Raw genomic sequence first — 18,855 nt, forward strand, 5'->3', positions numbered from 1 at the left:
GGATTCAGGGGAGAAGAGAGATGGGACAAGCGGCCTTGGTTTTTGTTCCTGGAGAAATAGGGCTAGCGGAGCCAGGCAGAGGGGCTTGGGTCAGCCCTAGAGAGAGGGGTGCCTCATGGCTATGGATGGCTGGGAGGAGAGGGCCAGAGGACACAAGGAACCTGATTCTTGTAGAAGCGCTGGATGGTGGAGCTGAGGGCACATCCCACGAAGCCCTGGGCCGCGTCTGGGTTGTGCAGGAAGCGGACCTCCAGGGGGATGAGCCCGTCCTGCAGGGGCAGGGTCTGTACGATCTCATGGCGCTGCCAGTCCCACACGTGTAAATGGCTTCCATACAGCCCTGGGGAAGGGGTGGGGCCAGAGGATGGGCTCAGGATCAGGGCAGGGCAGCATGAGTGAAGGCTGGGGCACAACCCAGGGCATAAGGTTGAAAAACCGGTTGGAGGGATAAGAAGGATGCTTGAGCAAGCCGGAGTACTCAGCGAGTCCTATACCATCAATCACCCCAAGAGTCGGGTTCACAGGAGAGAAGTAGGAGACCTGAAGAGGGGTTTCAAGCAGAAAGTAGGGATGTGTGTGCCCAGGCTCCTACTGGCCTATGGGGGACAAGTCTCACCTGCCTCTACATCAGCGGGGTTGAAGCCATCTCGAAAGACATTGGGAGCCGCCCATTCACTGCTGATCATGACATTGTGTCGAGGCTGGTACCAGAAGTCATAGCCCATGGGTGCAGCGCCCCCAGGCCGTTCCCATGTTCCCTTCACCTCGAATGTCTCTCCATCCAGCAGCACGAAACCCCCTGAACAGTGAAGGAAGTAAAGTGGCAGGTAGCGACAGTGGAGATGCCAGCCTTATCCAACCCTTGCCCCCAGGCACGTCCAAGGGGCTGCAAGTCCATTTCATGGTGCCCCTTCCTCCCCCTGGATTTGCTAGCTCCTTCAATTCAGGTGCCCAAATGGTTCCATCCAGGGGACCAGGTGGGAGGTGGGGACTCATTCTGGTGCCCCTACCTCCCGTCAACTTCATCCCGGTCCTAGACCACAGGGGACATTTCTGTCCCCTTGAGCCAAGAGTCTGGGACTCAGAAGGCTGTGGCTCTCTTGCCCAGCCTCTCTCTCAGTGTGGACTCCCTTCCAGAGGCTAGGCTCCATTCTGCTCACTAAGTTGTATTTTTTGTAGAGCAGACAAATTGCATATACTCGTTATTCACTGTGAATGCCTAACATGTCCTCCCTTGCTTAGTGTGTTATGACGCCTTGATAGTCCTTTGCAAATACAACTAGATGTCAACTCCTCAGTGGTATTAAACCTAGGAGGGTCACATTCCTCCTACCTCTGAGAAGGAACTGGTGTCCCACTCCAAGCCCTCAGATGGAATAGGTAAGGTTCAGAGAGAAACAGCTCAGTGTGGTGATTAGGTCATAGATTCTGGAACCACACTGCTGGGTTTGAGTTCTGCCTCTACAGCTTATTAGCTGTATGACTTTGGCTAAGTTATTTACCCAGCCTGTGCCCCGGCTTTCTCATCTGGAAAACAGAGATGCTAGGCACACCTATCTCATAGGTTGTACCTGGCTCACGGGAGACATTGTATAAGTATTAGCTAAGACAGCACCATAAATGAGAGTGCCGATGTGAAGGTTAAGGACCCCACGGACTGTGAGACTTGCCCATGAATTCGTAAAGGCTGATATTAAATGTCTGTGTTTTCCGGGGTCATGTCATAGTCCCCCAGAACATAGTGCACTGTTCTGACTGTAATTTCTAAGTGAATTTGTCATTCAAGTTTCATCTTTATAGAAATCATTGAAACGACTGAAGTTCCTTGACTATAGTTTAAATTTTGGATAAGACCCAGCCCTCTGGTTCTCCCTGGAAGGTCATTCTATCCCTCTGTCTCAGCTTGGGAGCTGTTCTCCCCACAGATGTGCCTACAGTGCCAACAGGTACCTTTGCCATTGCCCTTGGGGTCTCCCAGGGAGCTGACCATCACCTCCCCGCTAGCCAGGCAGTGGCTGGTATGGACGTAGCCCAGGTCACACTTGGCATGGATGTCTTCAGCCTCAATGACCTGGATATGGGTAAGGAATGGCATCGGAATGTTATAGGGCTGGGGGGACCCACCTGTGACTCCCCCATCCCCCCACTCCTATCTGCTGACACCATCATATTTTTTCCTTTAAGACATGAACACAATTTTCCCAGGGGGAATATGGCAGAGATTCAGTCTGGTAGCTTCTGCAGAGCAGCGAGGGAGAGTCTGAGAGACTAACTCCGCAGGCAGAAAGCACTGACTTCTCTCCCATTGTCTGTCTTGAAGGCACCCGTGAGTCCGTGAGACCAGAAGCTCCTCCCCTGCTGGGCCATCGCCAGCATCAAGACACAAAGATGGCACTCAACCACGTGTTGGGAGGGGTGGTTAGAGGCTCCTGCCTGAGGGAAGTCCTCGGCTCATAATTGGCTGGGGGAAAAAAGGGCTCCTTCACTCTCTGAGTCAAAACAAAAAGCTCCTCCCAACCCCTCTGGTGCCCACCCCCATGATTCTATATGGTGACCACCCGCAGGCCTTGGTAACCCTCTTCTGAAGTCCCGCCCCCTCCCCCTGCTGCTGAGCCCTGACACTGTGCAAGAGCTGAAGGCAGCTGGCTGGGGGGTGGCCTGTGGCCTGGAGGGTGCCCAGAGTGGCGTGTCCATTAGATCCTTGAGCAACAAAGGCAGGCAACATGCCTTGTGTAGCTTTGGGGCACGGGGCTCGGAGCCCACATCCACCACATAGATGCGGGAGGACATGAGACAGGGCAGCATCAGCTTGGTGCGGGACTTGGTGCTGTCCCCGAAGCAGCTGCTGCAGGTGTTCCATCCTGAGTGATGCAGTTCGTCCTTCAGGTTGGGCATGGGCAGCCGGTGGATGACCTAGGATGGGAGAGGGGGCAGGAGGTGGTGCTCACCCAGACCATGCCACTGGGATCCCTGGACCCACTTGGGCTGGGCAGCACAGTACAGGCTGGTGTTCATCGTTGTCCTGTACCTTGGGGGTGCCCTTGTGCAGGGAACAGATTGTACAACCGTACCCAAGGAGGGTGAAGAAGGATGCGGCTGGGGAAGGGCATTGCCGGGGCCAGGGCTAGAGAGGGGACTCAGGGTACTCCAGTGCCCAAGCTGCACCTCACCTGGCAATAGTGGGGAGACTTGGGGTCAACGTCCACGGTGGCCAAATAATCCGGGGCCTCAATGCCTGTGTTTCGGTAAATACAGGGCAGGTAGATAATCTCTTCCCTGGGTCCTAAAGGGTAGAAAGCAGTTAGTGGGGATGGCAGGGTGGAGGGGAATGACGGGCACGGAGCTGGGCATGCCCGAGGCTGAGGCCTTAGGTCTCCTGCCCTCACCGGCAGTGGGATCAGTAGAGGGTGATGGCTTTGCACAATTCCCTTCTGGGGGCACAGGCTGGCAGATGCTGCACACTTACCTTTCATGGCCTCCAGAGGGGTAGGGTAGCCCGGTCCACACTTCTCACACTTTGTAGCTGTGAAAACAATGAGGCAGGTTGGCTCTGTCACTCGCTGCAGGGTCAAGGCTCCTTCCCTACCTGTGGCAACACATATCTCACCACGTGCTGGCCCAGGTCCTGTCCTGACTCTGGCCCTGTCACCGCCACCATCCTCCCTGGCCCTCAGAACCCTGATGCATGTGTGCATGTGGCAGGAAGAGCCTTCACAGGTATGACCTGAAGGTGGACAGACACTCAAGCAGGACCCAGGAGAGGGGCAGGAGAGGCTGTGCGGTACAATGGCTATGACATTGACTTGCGTCCCAGTCCTGGCTGCTCACTGGGACTTGCTCCAAGCCATGGGAGCTTTGGGGCAAGTTACTTAACCTCCCCAGCCTCAACATCCACACCATCTGTAAAAAGAAAGTAATAAGAATACCACGACTGGCTTTTATTAGAAGGAAACAAGAAGGTGCAATGAGTGAAGTATGCAGCTTGTGCTTGCCTGACAGGAGCCCATCAAAGCCTGGCTGTTCCTCAGCGAGTGAGGGTGGTGCCTGTTCACCTCCCTTCCCAGAAAGCTGTCTCTGCCAGGGTCTGGGACACTTCCTGCCTTTCTCCCCTCTGGGTCCTGACCCCAGGCTGCTGTCCAAAGCCTGGGTTACTTCTCCGAAGTTCTGGTAAGGATCTGAGGCTGAAGTTTGGGGCCACAGAGCTGTTACCACCTGGATGTGCAGAGACCAGTTTCTACCCCCGGGTGTCACCCACTTCCTGCATCTGTAACGTTAGGTGTTTGGTCCTGCTCTGGAGGGCTCAGAGGCCCACCTACCAGAGCTATAGGGTGTGGCCCTCCTTGTCCCTGAAGTCTGGCAAGAGAAGCCACATGGATCTACCGGACCAACATCAGTCTCTGAGAAGGAGGGCTGCCAGGACCAGGTGTCAGGCATCAGGGTTTGGAGCCTGACCAGGAGGGAGAGGAAGGACTAGCACAAAGGGAGCTGTAGGAGGAAAGAAATCCCGGAGTGGAGATCACAGGATGGGGCATTGCCTCCTTGCTGCAGCCCATGGCCGGTCTGGCCACTGCCCTGACAGCTGGGGGGCCACAAGTAGGGAGGCAGGAGTAGCCAGAGTTGAGCCTCCATGGTACCTGGAGGCCCTCAGCCGGGCCTCAGCCGGGAAGCCAGGTCCCCTACTCATGGCAGCCAAGTGACTTAGGAGGCCCAGGTGGCAGCAACAGCATTGTTGAATGCGGAAACCTGGTTTCAAGCTCCAGGTCTGATGTCTGTTCTCTCATGTTCTCTCCCCTGCTTTGGCTAAAAGCGGGTAATAATATCTTACCTTCTTTTCTAGGTGCCCATGAAGGTCAAATAAGCCAATGTATTCAGAAGTACTTTAAAGGAGAAGTGTTGTATAAATATGGGAAGGACTGTGCCAGAAGCTGGGGACAGAAATCCCAGGCAGTGGTTGGTGCTCATAGAGAGGGCTGGGTGGGTGTGGCAGGGTGAGAGGTCCAGTCCAAAGGAATTAAGGGGACTTGTGCCAGGGCTTGGCACAGGAGGGGAGGGAGAGGGGAGGGAGGTTGCCCAACACAGAACAGAAGGAGATTCAAAACTCCCAAGACCTCAAGACAGAGACACAAAACCCGCAAAGCTGAACGGAGAGAGAAATAAAGGTGTGAGGGAGGTGTTGCTGGCTGTGCTGTCTTCCTGTCCCTGTCCCCACCCCCTCCCAGCAGTTCTTAGAATCAGTCAGGCCCATGCACCCACCAGGCCCCCAGGAGCATCAGTGTTCTTTCTGGGAAACAATGCCCTGTCTTAAGCATCTTAAGCAAGATCTCTGAACATCTGTGGGTTTAGGATGAACACAGGGTAGCTCACTGGAGCTTCTAGGAGTCTGAGAGTGAGGAACAGGAGGGCTTGGGGACTGGGGGGTGGGTTGAGGGATGGGAGGCACTGGAATAGGCGCCCAGCGGCCGAGTGTGGGCTCCACTTTCCGTCCCAGAGTGATCAGGTTCCGGGTGGCTGGAGAGCCATCTGTCCCCAAAGGCCTGGGCTCCCTACTTCCTGGAGTAAGAAGCTGGCCCAGGGCTGAAATCAGGACTGTCATTCACCTATGGTGATAGGCCGGGGACAAAAGGTTCTCCCACTGTATTCCCGCCCCACCAGATATTCCCAGCTGCAGAAAGGCGCCTGGGCTGCAGCTGAGAAGCCAGGTGGGGGTCCAGGGCCACCCATCTCCGCAGCCCCTCCACCCTCCTCTTCTGGCACCCTCTAGAAACTTTGGCTGAGCTGGGAGATGCAGGGGTGGGGGTGGGGTGGCACCAGTGGAGCAGAGTCCAGCGCCTGCCCCCCCACCCAGCTCTCCCGACCTAGCTTTTCTGCCACTTCCTGTGGCAGGGTGGGCGGCACTTGGTTGTCAGAAAGCCCCCTCCTTACCCATGCTGCTTGCTGGTATGCTTTGATCCTGACTGGCCTGTCAGGAGGGAGCAGAAACAGAGGCCGGGCTGGTGTCCGAGGCACGCTGTGCCGCTGTGCCTGGGAAGGAGCAAAGGGAAAGAATTTATACAACCAATTGGGGGGCGGGGCGGGGCAGGGGGAGGGCCCCGGCTGCAGCCCAGGGTGAACCACCAAGGGCAGCTGGCCAGGACGTTCTCAAATGGCCTGGGAGGCTGCTGTTTGAGTTGCAGGGTGTGTGTGTATCTGTGTGTGCGCGTGCGTGTGTGCTAGGAGCCTGTGCATTTGCAGATATGCACTGTACCTGTGTATCTCTTGTGGGTGCCTGGGAATACTTTGTGGCTCTGTGTATGTGCACAGTCCTGTATGCCTGTGTGTATGTGTGTGTGTGTGTTTTTTTGTGTGTGCATACGTGCTCGTGTGAGTGTTCCTGTGTGTCTGGACTTGTGCATGTCTGTGTGTACTTAAGTGAGTTTGTGCCTGCCGGAGTGTTGCTTGTGTGGGCCTATGCATATGTGCCTGTGTGCGTGAGTGTGTGTGTTTGCGCGAGCGTATGAGCGCACATGTTCCTGTGTCAGTGCTCATCTCTGTACTTGGGTCTGTTTCCACGCAGGGCCGTGGGCCCATCTGCTCCTATTCACAGTCAGGGTCAGCTCTCTCCTAAGATTGCCCTCTGATTCCAGACGTCCAGACTCCAAAAGGCACAGTCCTACCCACCCCCAAACTGCCCACCCTGTCCTCCTGCCATGGCCGCCCTGACAGGAACCATGGTTAACTAGGACCCATGTCCAGGTTTCACTTTCTCCTGACTTGTGTATTCCTGTTGAGCTTTGAAGTGGAAGGAAAATTGGCAGCACTCATTATCACGCTCATTACTCTCATAAATCCCGGCAGGTGGAAGTGTAGTGCCCTCCCCCATCTCTGGGCTGGGTACCTCATACAGCTCCCTAGGTGGGTAGCAGGGCCCCAGAGCAGTCCAGCATGATGTCACTGTCCCTAACTGGCCTGTGACAAGTCAGAAGACTCTCAGGGTTCCATTCATCCAGGAAGGAAGGAGTCCTCCAGCTGGAGGATTCAATGCTACCAGGGCTGCCTAGCCTGCTAGTACAGGGTCCCAGGGACGTGCCACACAGCCGTCAAGCAAATGACAGGTGCTTGCTGAAGAACCAAGGCAAGGTTGAGGCCTGATCTGTTAACTCTCTCTGGGGCTGCCCCAATCCAGAGAGGCCCGGGTTCGAAGGGCTGGGCAAGGGAACCCACCCCACTTGTTTTTCATCGTGAAGTCAAGGGGCCCTCTTTCCTGAAACCTGGCTGCCTGACAGGGGTAACATTTGCTTCTTCTAGGAACCTGCTGACTCGGCGTCTACAGAAGCCACTTTCATCTTGGATGAAAGCTATGGGGTGAAGTTTTTATTGGATAGTGAAAGGGACGAAGTTTGGTCTCGAGACTGCCGGCGGAAAGATCCATGGTGTTTCCAAACCGGAGTGAAAGGAAGAACAAAGCTGGGCTGCAGTATGACAGATGATGGGCATCTGTCCTCCTGGTTCCCATGGGTAAGGGAGCACCCAGAGGGAGATGCTCTGTGGCTGCCCTTACCCCCTTCTCCTCAATATCACTCAACTCCCCTGACTCTTTCCTACATCTGGGTCCTCACCATCATGCCATCAGCCAGGCATGTGCCGCAGTCAGCCCTGTGGGTGCAGCTGTCCCCCAGGGGGTGGCCCAGGGGGCTGCTTCTTCACCTGGGCTGGCCTCCCCATCTGCTGGCTGTCTCTCCTCACCCTGCCTCCAGCCTGCGCCTCTGGCCTCCTCCTCCTCCTTGGACCCCATCTCATACCTCCTCTACTTTCCTGCTTTGGGGCTTGAAATAGCCTTACAACCAAGATCTGAAAGAGAAAGAAAGCCCATCCTCACCCCCTTGTCAAAAGTTCTGGGGCACCTGGGGGGCTCAGTCAGTTAACTGTCTGACTTTGGCTCAGGTCACGATCTTGCGGTTCGTGGGATCGAGCCCCGCATCGGGCCCTCTGCTCTCAGTGCTGAGCCCACCTCAGATCCTCTGTCTCCCTCTCTCTCTCTGCCCCTCCCCCTTTTGCGTATGTGCTCTTAAAGTAAATAAATAAACATTTAAAAAAAAAAAGGTTCTTGAGTCATCACTCCCAAAGAAACTGTGATTTTGCTTATTCTAGACAAGAACCGCAAAGCACCATTCTGTCACAGACTGTAGGTTCTTCCATGCTCTGAACCCTGACCTGATGTTCTCTGTGGCTCCTGAATGGCACCCCTAGCCCCTACCTACTGCTTCCTCCACAGCCTGCAAGGTGGTTGGGAAAATTCATTCAAATCAGGGCTACAGGTGGAAGCAGCCCAGGGAGAGGGCTCAAGCTGGTTGTAGAAGGGTCCACGGCCCATGGCGTCTTTGCTTCCATGATGGGCCACCCCAGTCAGCCTCATTGTGGCTCAGGCATCCCTAATGTTGCTTCTCAGGAACTTATGCATTCTCTCCTCTCTCTGATCTGCCCTTCCCTAGCCAACCAGAGTCCAACTGGAGCTGGCTGACTCCCAGATTGATATGAAGGCATATGAGGAGGGCCACAAGCTTCCTGCCCTGGGCAGTCCCAGGGAGGGTGAGACCCCAGCCCAGGTCTGCTAATCCCAGGAGGCCATATGCCTGACACTGGGCACCCCCACCCCAAAGGAGGGTGGGTGCGGCCCATGTTCCTTCCTGCTGGTTCAAGCTCCAAAAAAGCACAGTAAATATTAGAGGAGGTAGGTTATCAGGCCAGCAGCTGAACAGCCAGGCGGTTATGTAACCGCTGCCCGAACTTTGGCTTTGCTCCATCATCTACAGACAGAAAGCAGATTCTTGTGGCGTAGGGGGTATGGAGCCCCTCTGCTGGTTCCCCCCTTTCCTTCCAGTCTCTGCCAGACTTCTTTGGGCCTCTTTAAACAGACCACTGTTTGGCAAGATGGCGAAGTGAGGAAAGAAAGATTAAACCCAGAGAAGGGAAAGGAGAGGAGATGACGTCAGAGTCTCCAAGAATAATTTAACATTTAAAAAAGAAAAGAGACAAAAAGAGGGGCGGCTGGGGGGCTCAGTCTGTTAGGAGTCCGACTTCAGCTCAGGTCATGATCTCTCAGTTCATGGATTTGAGCTTCGACAGCTGTGCTGACAGCTTGGAGCCTGGAGCCTGATTTGGATTCTGTGTCTCCCTCTCTGCCCCTCCCCCACTCATGCTCTGTCTCTCTCAAAATGTAAATAAACATTTGAAAAAATTAAAAAAAAAAGAGAGAGACAGGAAAAAAAGTGTTGTTCTTCATCTCTCGCAAAACAAAAGCAATGGGGAAGCAATCCCAGTCCGGCCGGTGGGGGGGTGGGGTGGAGGGGAGGATATCAGGGATCAAGCAGAACTAAACTGAATGAACCACCTGGTCACACTCGCCCTTGCCCACAGCACCCCTACTTAACCCTTGCCACACCCCATACTTGTAGGTAAATCATCCTCCTTTGACTTAGGAAGAAGCTGAGGCTCAGAGGGGCCAAGGCCAAGGTAGGTGCTGAGCAGGAACCCCTCTCAGGTTCCTGGGTTCTGGAGCTCACAGTTTTTCTAATCACTCCAGGCCACTTGGTGTTTTGTTTGGCTCTGTTTGGCTTGGGAGGGGTGTGGGTGGTGGGGAGGAAGAAGCTCCAGAAGGAATGTGGAAAGCTGTGCTGTTTTGTTTCTGGGGACTCTCAGGGACACTTTCTTGGGAATGGGGAGAGAAGAAGCAGGTGTCTCCTGAACTGAACAGTGGGGTCTTCCTGGTGCGGAGGGAGTGGGGGATGCCCCCTGCTACAGGAAAGGTACTACGGCCATGTGTAACCATGGTTACCTTTGGAGAGAGGCAACGGAAGGAAGGGGATAATTTTTTTACTTTTGTTTCAGACACTTGTATATATTTTTTAATGCTTATTTTTTTATTTTTGAGAGAGAGAGAGAGAGAGAGACAAGAGTAGGCGGAGGAGGGGCAGAGAGAGAGGGAGACACAGAATCCAGAGCAGGTTCCAGGCTCTGAGCTGTCAACCCAGAGCCCGACGTGGGGCTTGAACTCATGAACCGTGAGATCATGACCTGAGCCGAAGTCAGATGCTTAACTGACTGAGCCACCCAGGCACCCCCAGACACTTGTACATTTAAAAAAAAATTTTTTTTTAATGTTTATTTTTGAGAGAGAGAGCATGAACAGGGGAGGAGCAGAGAGACAGGGAGACACAGAATCAGAAGCAGGCTCCAGGCTCCAAGCACAGAGCCTGACGCGGGGCTCGAACTCACAAACCACAAGATCATGACCTGGGCCAAAGTCAGACTCTCAACCGACTGAGCCACCCAGGCGCCCCGACACTTGTACATTTTAAAAAATAATAAGCGTGTATTACTTTTGTAATCAAAACCCCAAATAAAGGTACTAATTTATTTTATTTATTTTTTTTGCCTGCCTGCCCTCTCCTTTGGGAGAGACACGCGTGCGTGGTCATTCATTCATTCCGTCTTGGCCTCCACTAGGTTTGGTAGGCAGAGTGGGAAACAAGGCAGTTTCTGCTGTCATAGAGATGATTTGCGGAGGGAGATGGCCACTAATCAAGGCAATAGCATCATTACCAATAAAGTGCAATGAAGGACATGGGGTAATGTGGGTGGCCGAGAGTAAACGGGGATTGGACAGGGTGGTCTGGTCTATACACGTGCAGGTTTGTGTGCAAACGAGCAGCGCGAACAGAACGAACACACCCAACACACAACCCAAGGTGCCTGTGGCACCCAAGGCAGCAGCCTGCAAAGGCCTCATGTGGGACTGGCTGGACAGGTGGAGGTTTTTCGCAGCTAAGCAGTTCCTGAGCCACGTCCTGCTCCTTTCTCCTGGTTTTAACAGACCAACGACACGCCCTGTGCAGGAGGGAGTAGCATTTACTGAGGACCTGTTAGCAGGTGTGGCTGGTGCCAGGCCGGGCCCTGCACACTAGCAGTTAGCTCAGGGACTGCCCACAGCAAACTGGACAGGTAAACAGCTTTTTCTTCATATTACATCAGAGGAAACAGAGTTTTACAAATTCAACCAGCTGCTCACGCTAATTTCACAGCACCTCCCTATCTCTGAACAATGCTGAGTTCAAAGCCTGCCACTCAGAATAACAACAGAGCTCAGAGAGAGGAAAAAAGCCCTCTGCCAGGGCTGGGGGTGATCTGAGAGGCACTTGGAGGGCTTCCGGCCCACCCTCGGTGCACTCAGAAATAGCCGCCTTCTGGCCTGTCACGGATGCTGGAAAGATCACCACTAACAGTTTATTTCTGTGGAATGGGATGTCCTCTTCTCATCTTCCAGCCTCAGAGGTTACCCTTGAGGTGCTAAGCATGGCTTGGTTTTATCAGAGGCATGCCTCTGATAATAAGAGCAAGGAAGACTTGGAGCGCCTGGGTGTCTCAGTCGGTTGAGCTGAGACTTCGGCTCAGGTCATGATCTTGCGGTTTGTGAGTTCGAGCCCACGTCTGGCTCTGTGCTAACAGCTCGGAGCCTACTTCAGATTCTGTGTCTACTCTTCTCTCTGCCCCGCCTCTGCTCGGGCTCTGTCTCTCTGTTTCTCAATAACAAATAAATGTTAAAAAAAAAAATTTAAGAGCAAGGGAGATGCGAAGGAGAGGGAAGTGTTTAAAAAGCCGTCTCTTGGGACAGAAGAAAAGAAAGGCAATTGAGAGAGGGAGATCTCTTTCTCTCTCTAGGTCTCTCTCTCAGCAAAAAATGTCAATTTTTACAAAAATAAAAGAGTATGATGAACCTGCAGTTACACCACCATCTTCCCTAAAACTCTGCTCACAACCCTACCTGCTTCAACTCTTCTTCCTAGCCCTCCTCTACCTCAGATTTTCTTGAAGCCAACACGAGACACTCTATTATTCCTTGCATTAATATTTCTATAAGCATCCTTTCAAGATTAGAATTCTTTTTTTTAATTTTATTTTTTATTTAAAAAAATTTTTTTAATGTTTATTTATTTTTATAAATTTTTTTTTTTCAATGTTTATTTATTTTTGGGACAGAGAGAGACAGAGCATGAACAGGGGAGGGGCAGAGAGAGAGGGAGACACAGAATCGGAAACAGGCTCCAGGCTCTGAGTCATCAGCCCAGAGCCCGACGCGGGGCTCGAACTCACGGACCGCGAGATCGTGACCTGGCTGAAGTCGGACGCCTAACCGACTGCGCCACCCAGGCGCCCCCGATGTTTATTTATTTTTGAGACAGAGAGAGACAGAGCATGAACAGGGGAGGGTCAGAGAGAAAGGGAGACACAGAATCCGAAGCAGGCTCCAGGCTCTGAGCTGTCAGGCACAGAGCCCGACGCGGGGCTTGAACTCACAGACCGTGAGATCATGACCTGAGCCAAAGTCAGTCGCTTAACCGACTGAGCCACCCAGGTGCCCCTAATTTTATTTTTTAAAAATTTACATCATAGTTAGCATATAGTGCAACAATGATTTCAAGAGTAGATTCCTTAATGCCCCTTACCCATTTAGCCCATCCCCCCTCCCATAACCCCTCCAGGAACCCTCAGTTTGTTCTCCATATTTATGAGTTTCTTATGTTTGTCCCCCTCTCTGTTTTTATATTATTTTTGTTTCCCTTCCCTTATGTTCATCTCTTTTGTCTCTTAAAGTCCTCATGTGAGTGAAGTCATAAAATATTTGTCTTTCTCTGACTAATTTCACTTAGCATAATACCTCCAGTTCCATCCACGTAGTTGCAAATGGCAAGATTTCATTCTTTTTGATTGCCGAGTAATACTCCATTCTTTATCCATTCATCCATCGATGGAAATTTGGGCTTTTTCCATACTTTGGCTATTGTTAATAGTGCTGCTGTGAATATTGGGGTGCATGTGTCCCTTCGAAACAGCACACCTGTATCCCTTGGTTATATAGCCAGTAGTGCAGTTGCTGGGTCTTAGGGTAGTTCTATTTTTAGTTTTTTGAGGAACCTTCATACTGTGTTCCAGAGCGGCTGCACCAGCTTGCATTCCCATCTTTTTTTTTTTTTAAACCACTGTCTCATAATCGCACCTATGCAAATTAGTAAGTCTTCACTATTATCAGATATTCAAATTTCCCCTTTTGTCTTACACGTTTTTGTTTTACAGGTTATTTGAATCAAGATCTGAAGAGGGTCCATACCTTTCTATTGTTCTTTTTCTTATGCATTTTTTATAAAAATTTTTTTTTTCAACGTTTATTTATTTTTTTGGGACAGAGAGAGACAGAGCATGAACGGGGGAGGGGCAGAGAGAGAGGGAGACACAGAATCGGAAACAGGCTCCAGGCTCTGAGCCATCAGCCCAGAGCCTGACGCGGGGCTCGAACTCACGGACTGCGAGATCGTGACCTGGCTGAAGTCGGACGGTTAACCGACTGCGCCACCCAGGCGCCCCTCTTATGCATTTTTTAAAGTTTATTTATTTAGTTTTGAGAGAGAGACAGAGAGAGTGAGGGGGGAGGGGCCAAGAGAGAGGGAGAGAGAGAATCTCAAGCAGGCTCCGCACTGTCAGCACAAGCCCCATGTGAGGCTCCAACTCACGAACCGTGTGATGATGACCCGAGCCAAAACTGAGTTGGACGCTTAACCGAGCCTCCCAGGCGCCCCTCTATTGTTCTTAAATCTGTTTAATCTGTAGGAAAGCAAGGGTATCTATCTACCTTGAAGATAGATTCAAGTTTAAGTGAAGGAGGATCTCACTACCACAGAAATTATGTATCTTGTCACATATCTAACCTACAAAAAGAAAAAGTGAGGTGGGTGTGAACCCAGTGTTGTAGTCTAGAGGAGGTAACAGCGACATCAGTCCCAGGGACACAGGGAAGTTTGCTGTGACTTCCTCCCCGGCCCCTCCTGTGCCAGCCTTCCTCCTGTGCCAAGCCTGGCTCCAGAAGAGCTGAGACGAGAACCATAAAAAGGCTTTTATGCAATCGTCTCCACCTTTACAGAGGCTCACTTGGCTTGCACCTTCTCAGTTACGAGCCCTGGGAAGAAAGAATTACATCAGTTTTGGTTAATGGCCCAAATTAAGCCATCAAAACCTCTAATCAAGCTTCCATTTTGGACATGTTATAATACTGTAAATAAAAAAAAATCCAAAGGAAAATGAAAGCCCTTCTATTTGAGGTTGGAAGGACCTTTGGCCCCTGGAGTCGTATCTCTGAGTCACAGTTTCTCTACTAAGCTCAGGACAGGCAGCAACAAATTGCCCTCCTTCTCAGGGCCTACATTTTGTCACCTCACCACCAAGATGCTGCCTGGGAAAAGGGCAGACAACTTGCATACTCCCTCCAGTGTCCCAAAGAGACAGGAATCCTGAGGCTTTGGGACACCTGTCTTCATTCTACATGGAATCAGAGGAAGGTCTGGGAAAGGGCCTCACTGCATGTCCTGGACTCTCTGTCTTCCATATACCATATCTAACCTGCTGTTCCACTGCAATTTCCCCAGGGTCACAAGTGTAGAAAGATGGAGAGTGCTGTTTGGAAAGGGGATATTTTGGGATTTCCTGTCTCACCTTATCAAAAGGCTGCTCAGAAACCAGAGTTTAAAAAGGCTCAAACTGAAAAATGATGATCTCTCTTAATATAGAAAGATCTCCAGGGCACCTGGGTGGCTCATTCGGTTAAGTCTCTGACTCTTAATGTCGGCTTAGGTCGTGATCTCACGGTTTGTGGGTTCAAGCCCCGTATTGGGCTCTGTGCTGACAGTGTGGAGCCTGCTTGGGACTCTCTCTCTCCCTCTCTCTCTGCCCCTCCCCCACTCACACTGTCTCTCTCAACAATAAATAAACTTAGAAAACAAAATAAAAAAAGTATACAAAGATCTCCAACAAATCAATCAGAAAAAGACAATCGGTACAATAGAAAAATATTCCAAGGATACGAAAATGAAGGTTAAATGGGTAATAAACATAAATAAAGATACCCAACCTCATTAGCAACTAAAGAAATGCTTGTTAAAACAACAACATGACAGGATTTTCAAAAATAAGAAGATTGTTAACATTTAGTGTTGGAAGAGGTGTGGGGACAAGGACACTCTTGTATTTTTTGGCAAGAGTATAAAATGGTGGAACATTTTCAGAAGGCAGTTTAGCAGCACCTGGCAGCATTTTCAGTGGGAATCCACCTTGGATGATCCACTCTGTGGAAATGGACACGTATTCAAATCTATTAATAAGATGTCCACTGCAACCTTGTTCATAATAGTGACAGGTTGGAAACAACCAGTAGGGGAATAGTTCAATATATTATGGAACATCCATAACATGAACACCAAGAAACCATAATGTATAATTTTATACACATGGACATGGAAGGATATCCAAGAAATATGGACGAGGGGGAAAGAGGCAGAAAATAGTATGAACCCATTCAATTTAAACTATATATATAATTAATTAATTAAACCATATAGTTTTATTTAGTTTGACTACTTTACATACTAAACTAATTAATTTAAATTATAATTTATAATTGCATAGAATATAATTACATAACTTCTAATTTAATATGTACTATAAATGTATACTATAAACAAACAAACAAACAAACAAATAAGGTTACATGTTTGTAGAAAAGCATTTGAAGAGACAAAACTTCTTGCAGTTCTTGTAAGTTCATACCAAACTTACCAAATGTAACCAACACTGGTTACCTCTGAGGACTTGGATTATAGGGAACAATATTTCTTTTTCACATTATGTACCAATTATGTATTTTTTACATTTTTTTAAGTAAGCTTGAAATACACACATAATTTAAAAATTGAAATAGTGAAAGAATACGATAACACTCTTGTGTCTTGAGCCAAAATTTAAAAGGTTAAAATCCAGTCATGGTGAGAACATGAAGAAAAGGTCATCACTGGAGACGGGTGACAGTGCCAACTGGTGCCTTATTAACAAATGTGATTCGTCAATACCTATCAAAAGTCAAATTGTGCACAGCGTTTTTACCTGGGAGTTCCAGTTCTAGGATACAGTCCATAGAAGCACCTGGACAAGTAGGCAATAAATAGGTCATAATGACAACAACAACAAAAACAGACATCACTTATTAAATGTTTAACATACCCTTGGTATCGTTCTAAGCACTTTAAAGACAAAAAATAAATGAACCCCAATCCACATAAAAGCTTACTATGTGCCAGATACTTCCGTAAGCTCTTTACATGCTCTACCTTGTTTATTTATTTATTTATTGTTTTTTTTTAAATTTTTTTAACGTTTATTTATTTTTGAGACAGAGAGAGAGAGCATGAACAGGGAAGGGTCAGAGAAAGAGGGAGACACAGAATCTGAAACAGGCTCCGAAACAGGCTCCAGGCTCTGAGCGGTCAGCACAGAGCCCGTCATGGGGCTCGAACTCACAGACCAGGAGATCATGACCTGAGCCGAGGTTGGATGCTTAACCGACTGAGCCACCCAGGTGCCCCTCTACCTTGTTTAATTAATCCTTACAACAAACCTATGAAGTGGAGACTCTTACTGCGCCCATTTTACAGATAAGGAAGTGACAGCATACAAAAGGGAAGTAACTTGCTCCAACTCACACAGCTAGTGGGTAGCAGAGTCTAGGATTTGAATCTAGGCAGTCGGCTTCAGACTCTGTGCCTATAACGGCTACACTCTCCTGTAGTGAATCATAGAACTTTCACAAGAGCTCCTTGAGATGGGTTGTTTTGTGTTTCATTGTTTGGGGCTGGCCAGCACGTATGGCTCTTTTTATGTCTGTTGGCAGATGGAACCCACCACCAACCACTCTAGGAACCAAAAAGGCCCCACGCTCACTGTCCCAGATCCCTTTGCAGCTAGGATCAAGCACATGACAGTCCTGGACATGTAGGTGTGCCCAGGAGGGCTCAGACACAAAGAGGTAGGACAGTGGTGAGTGGGCTTTGGTGGATGTGGACACAGGCAAGTGTGCGGGTGACCAGCCATGCTGCAGGGTCCAGGGCTGCACTTGGAGCATGATGGATGGAGGCAGTGACCCCCCCACCCCTGCAGTGACTGCGGGGTCTCCTACCAAGAAGGGCTCTCTGGCCACGCCTGGCTGTATTCAACACATCTGCCAATGGGGCCGTATGACTCAAAGGATCCAACAGTGCTTGACAAATTGGGGTGACCCACGAGGCTGTGGCAAGCAAGACCCAGAAGGAGAGTCCCCACAGAGGCCAAAAGAGGTGTTGAGGCTTAGCCCCCTTCAGCAGGCTCCTCTTTTGATAAATATACTCTTGTGGGCTTCTGGGTCCCAAGAGAAACAAAATGTGGGACCATGGGACACCGGGTGACTTTGTGGCCCAAGCCCCTTCATAAACTAAGGATTATCTGATTCGCCTAGTTGGCCCAGGATTTCAGTAGCTCCATGCTTTTTACCTCCAAGTATAGCTGGGTGGAGCCTGAGAACATCCTGAAGGCAGAAAGAAACCACAAAATGCCCCACTGTGCCCTCTCATTTGCCCTGTCTTGCCAAAACTCATCTTTCTCAGTATGCTCTACTGGCTTCAAAAGCCTGCTCATCAGGAAAGCTGCTGGCATCAGGAAACATACTGAGAATAAAAAACATTCTAGCTTGGGTTACAGGTGGCTGGCTGTCCACAACAGACCATTGCCAGGCAGGAGTGGCCCATCAGGAGATTAACAGCAAAAATTCTAGAACCAGATTTCCTGTGTTTGAATTCTGGTTCTATAAGTTCCTAGCTGAATGAATTTGGGCAAGTTATTTAACCTCTGTGTACCTCAGTTTCCTCATCTCTAAAAGAGAGATAATAAAAATACCTACTCTCATAGGCTGCACTGAAAATTAAATGACTTAATAAATGTAAAGTTCTTCTAGTAGCAGTGAGCATGCACTGGAGTGCTAATGTTATGATCACAGTAATAAGGCCCGTCTGAAGTTCTAGAGATCTGTTGCACAAACCCAAAACCAAACTGTACATTTAAAAATGGTTAAGGGGTGACTGGGTGGCTCAGTCGGTTAAGGGCCAGACTTCGGCTCAGGCCATGATCTCATTGTTCGTGGGTTCCAGCCCCGCATCAGGCTCTGTGCTGGCAGCTCAGAGCCTGCTTTGGTTTCTGTGTCTCCCTCTCTCTCTGCCCCTGCCCTGCTTGCCCTCTGTCCCTCTGTCTCTCTCTCTCTCAAAAGTAAATAAACATTAAAAAAAGTTTTTTTGAAATGGTTAAGATGGGGGCACCTGAGTGGCTTAGTCGGTTAAGCGACTTGATTTCGACTCAGGTCATGATTCCAAGGTCATGGGATCGAGCCCCACATTAGGTTCTATGCTGAGTGTGGAGCCTACTTAAGATTCTCTCTCCCTCTCCCCTGTCACTCTCTCCCACTCATGTGCTCTCTCTTTCTTTCTAGAATAAAAAAAAAAATGGGGGCACCTGGATGGCTTAATCAGTTAAGCGCCCAACTCTTGATTTCAGCTCAGGTCATGATCTCCCAGTTTGTGGGATCAAGTCCCACATTGGGCTCTGTGCTGACAGTGTGGAGCCTGCTTGGGATCTTCTCTTTCCCTCTCTCTCTGCCCTTCCCCTGCTCGTGCTCTCTTTCAAAATAAATAAATAAACTTATTTAAAAAAAAAATAAAATAGGGGCGCCTGGGTGGCTCCATTGATTTGGCATCTGACTTCTGCTCAGGTCATGATCTCGCGGTTTGTGGGTTCGAGCCCCGCGTCGGGCTCTGTGCTGATGGCTCAGAGCCTGGAGCCTGCTTCCGATTCTGTGCCTCCCTCTCTCTCTGTGCCCCTCCCCCACTCGCGCTCTGTCTCCCTCTCAAAAATAAATAAATATTTAAAAAAAAGATAATAAAATAAATGGTTAAGATGGTAAATTTAATGTTATAGATT

General features: G+C 49.9%; 1 protein-coding gene and 1 long non-coding RNA gene across 4 annotated transcripts in view; one reads left to right on the forward strand and one right to left on the reverse strand.

The window, feature by feature from the left end:
- Positions 1-9,226, forward strand: part of LOC122481165 — a 20,824-nt gene extending 11,598 nt beyond the window's left edge. The window contains exon 3 of the long non-coding RNA XR_006296775.1: positions 7,285-9,226. This is a non-coding gene — a long non-coding RNA (uncharacterized LOC122481165). The remainder of the gene's footprint in view (positions 1-7,284) is intronic.
- Positions 1-17,604, reverse strand: part of SELENBP1 (selenium binding protein 1) — a 19,420-nt gene extending 1,816 nt beyond the window's left edge. Inside the window, exons 1-8 of one of the 3 annotated variants that reach the window (XM_043576296.1) lie at positions 17,380-17,604; positions 15,961-15,999; positions 3,467-3,523; positions 3,171-3,283; positions 2,728-2,913; positions 1,951-2,071; positions 617-799; positions 162-340 (exon numbers count right to left, since the gene is read on the reverse strand). In XM_043576296.1, coding sequence (XP_043432231.1) covers positions 162-340; positions 617-799; positions 1,951-2,071; positions 2,728-2,913; positions 3,171-3,283; positions 3,467-3,523; positions 15,961-15,991 — 870 coding nt within the window. In that variant the 5' untranslated portion in view covers positions 15,992-15,999; positions 17,380-17,604. Of the gene's footprint in view, positions 1-161; positions 341-616; positions 800-1,950; positions 2,072-2,727; positions 2,914-3,170; positions 3,284-3,466; positions 3,524-3,607; positions 3,909-5,922; positions 6,049-15,960; positions 16,000-17,379 lie in introns of those variants that run through there. The other 2 variants (XM_043576297.1, XM_043576299.1) reach the window with 2 other exon arrangements.
- Between the last annotated feature and the right edge of the window lie 1,251 nt (positions 17,605-18,855).

The sequence above is a fragment of the Prionailurus bengalensis genome, chromosome C1, assembly GCF_016509475.1.
Source record: "Prionailurus bengalensis isolate Pbe53 chromosome C1, Fcat_Pben_1.1_paternal_pri, whole genome shotgun sequence".
Taxonomy (NCBI): domain Eukaryota; kingdom Metazoa; phylum Chordata; class Mammalia; order Carnivora; family Felidae; genus Prionailurus; species Prionailurus bengalensis.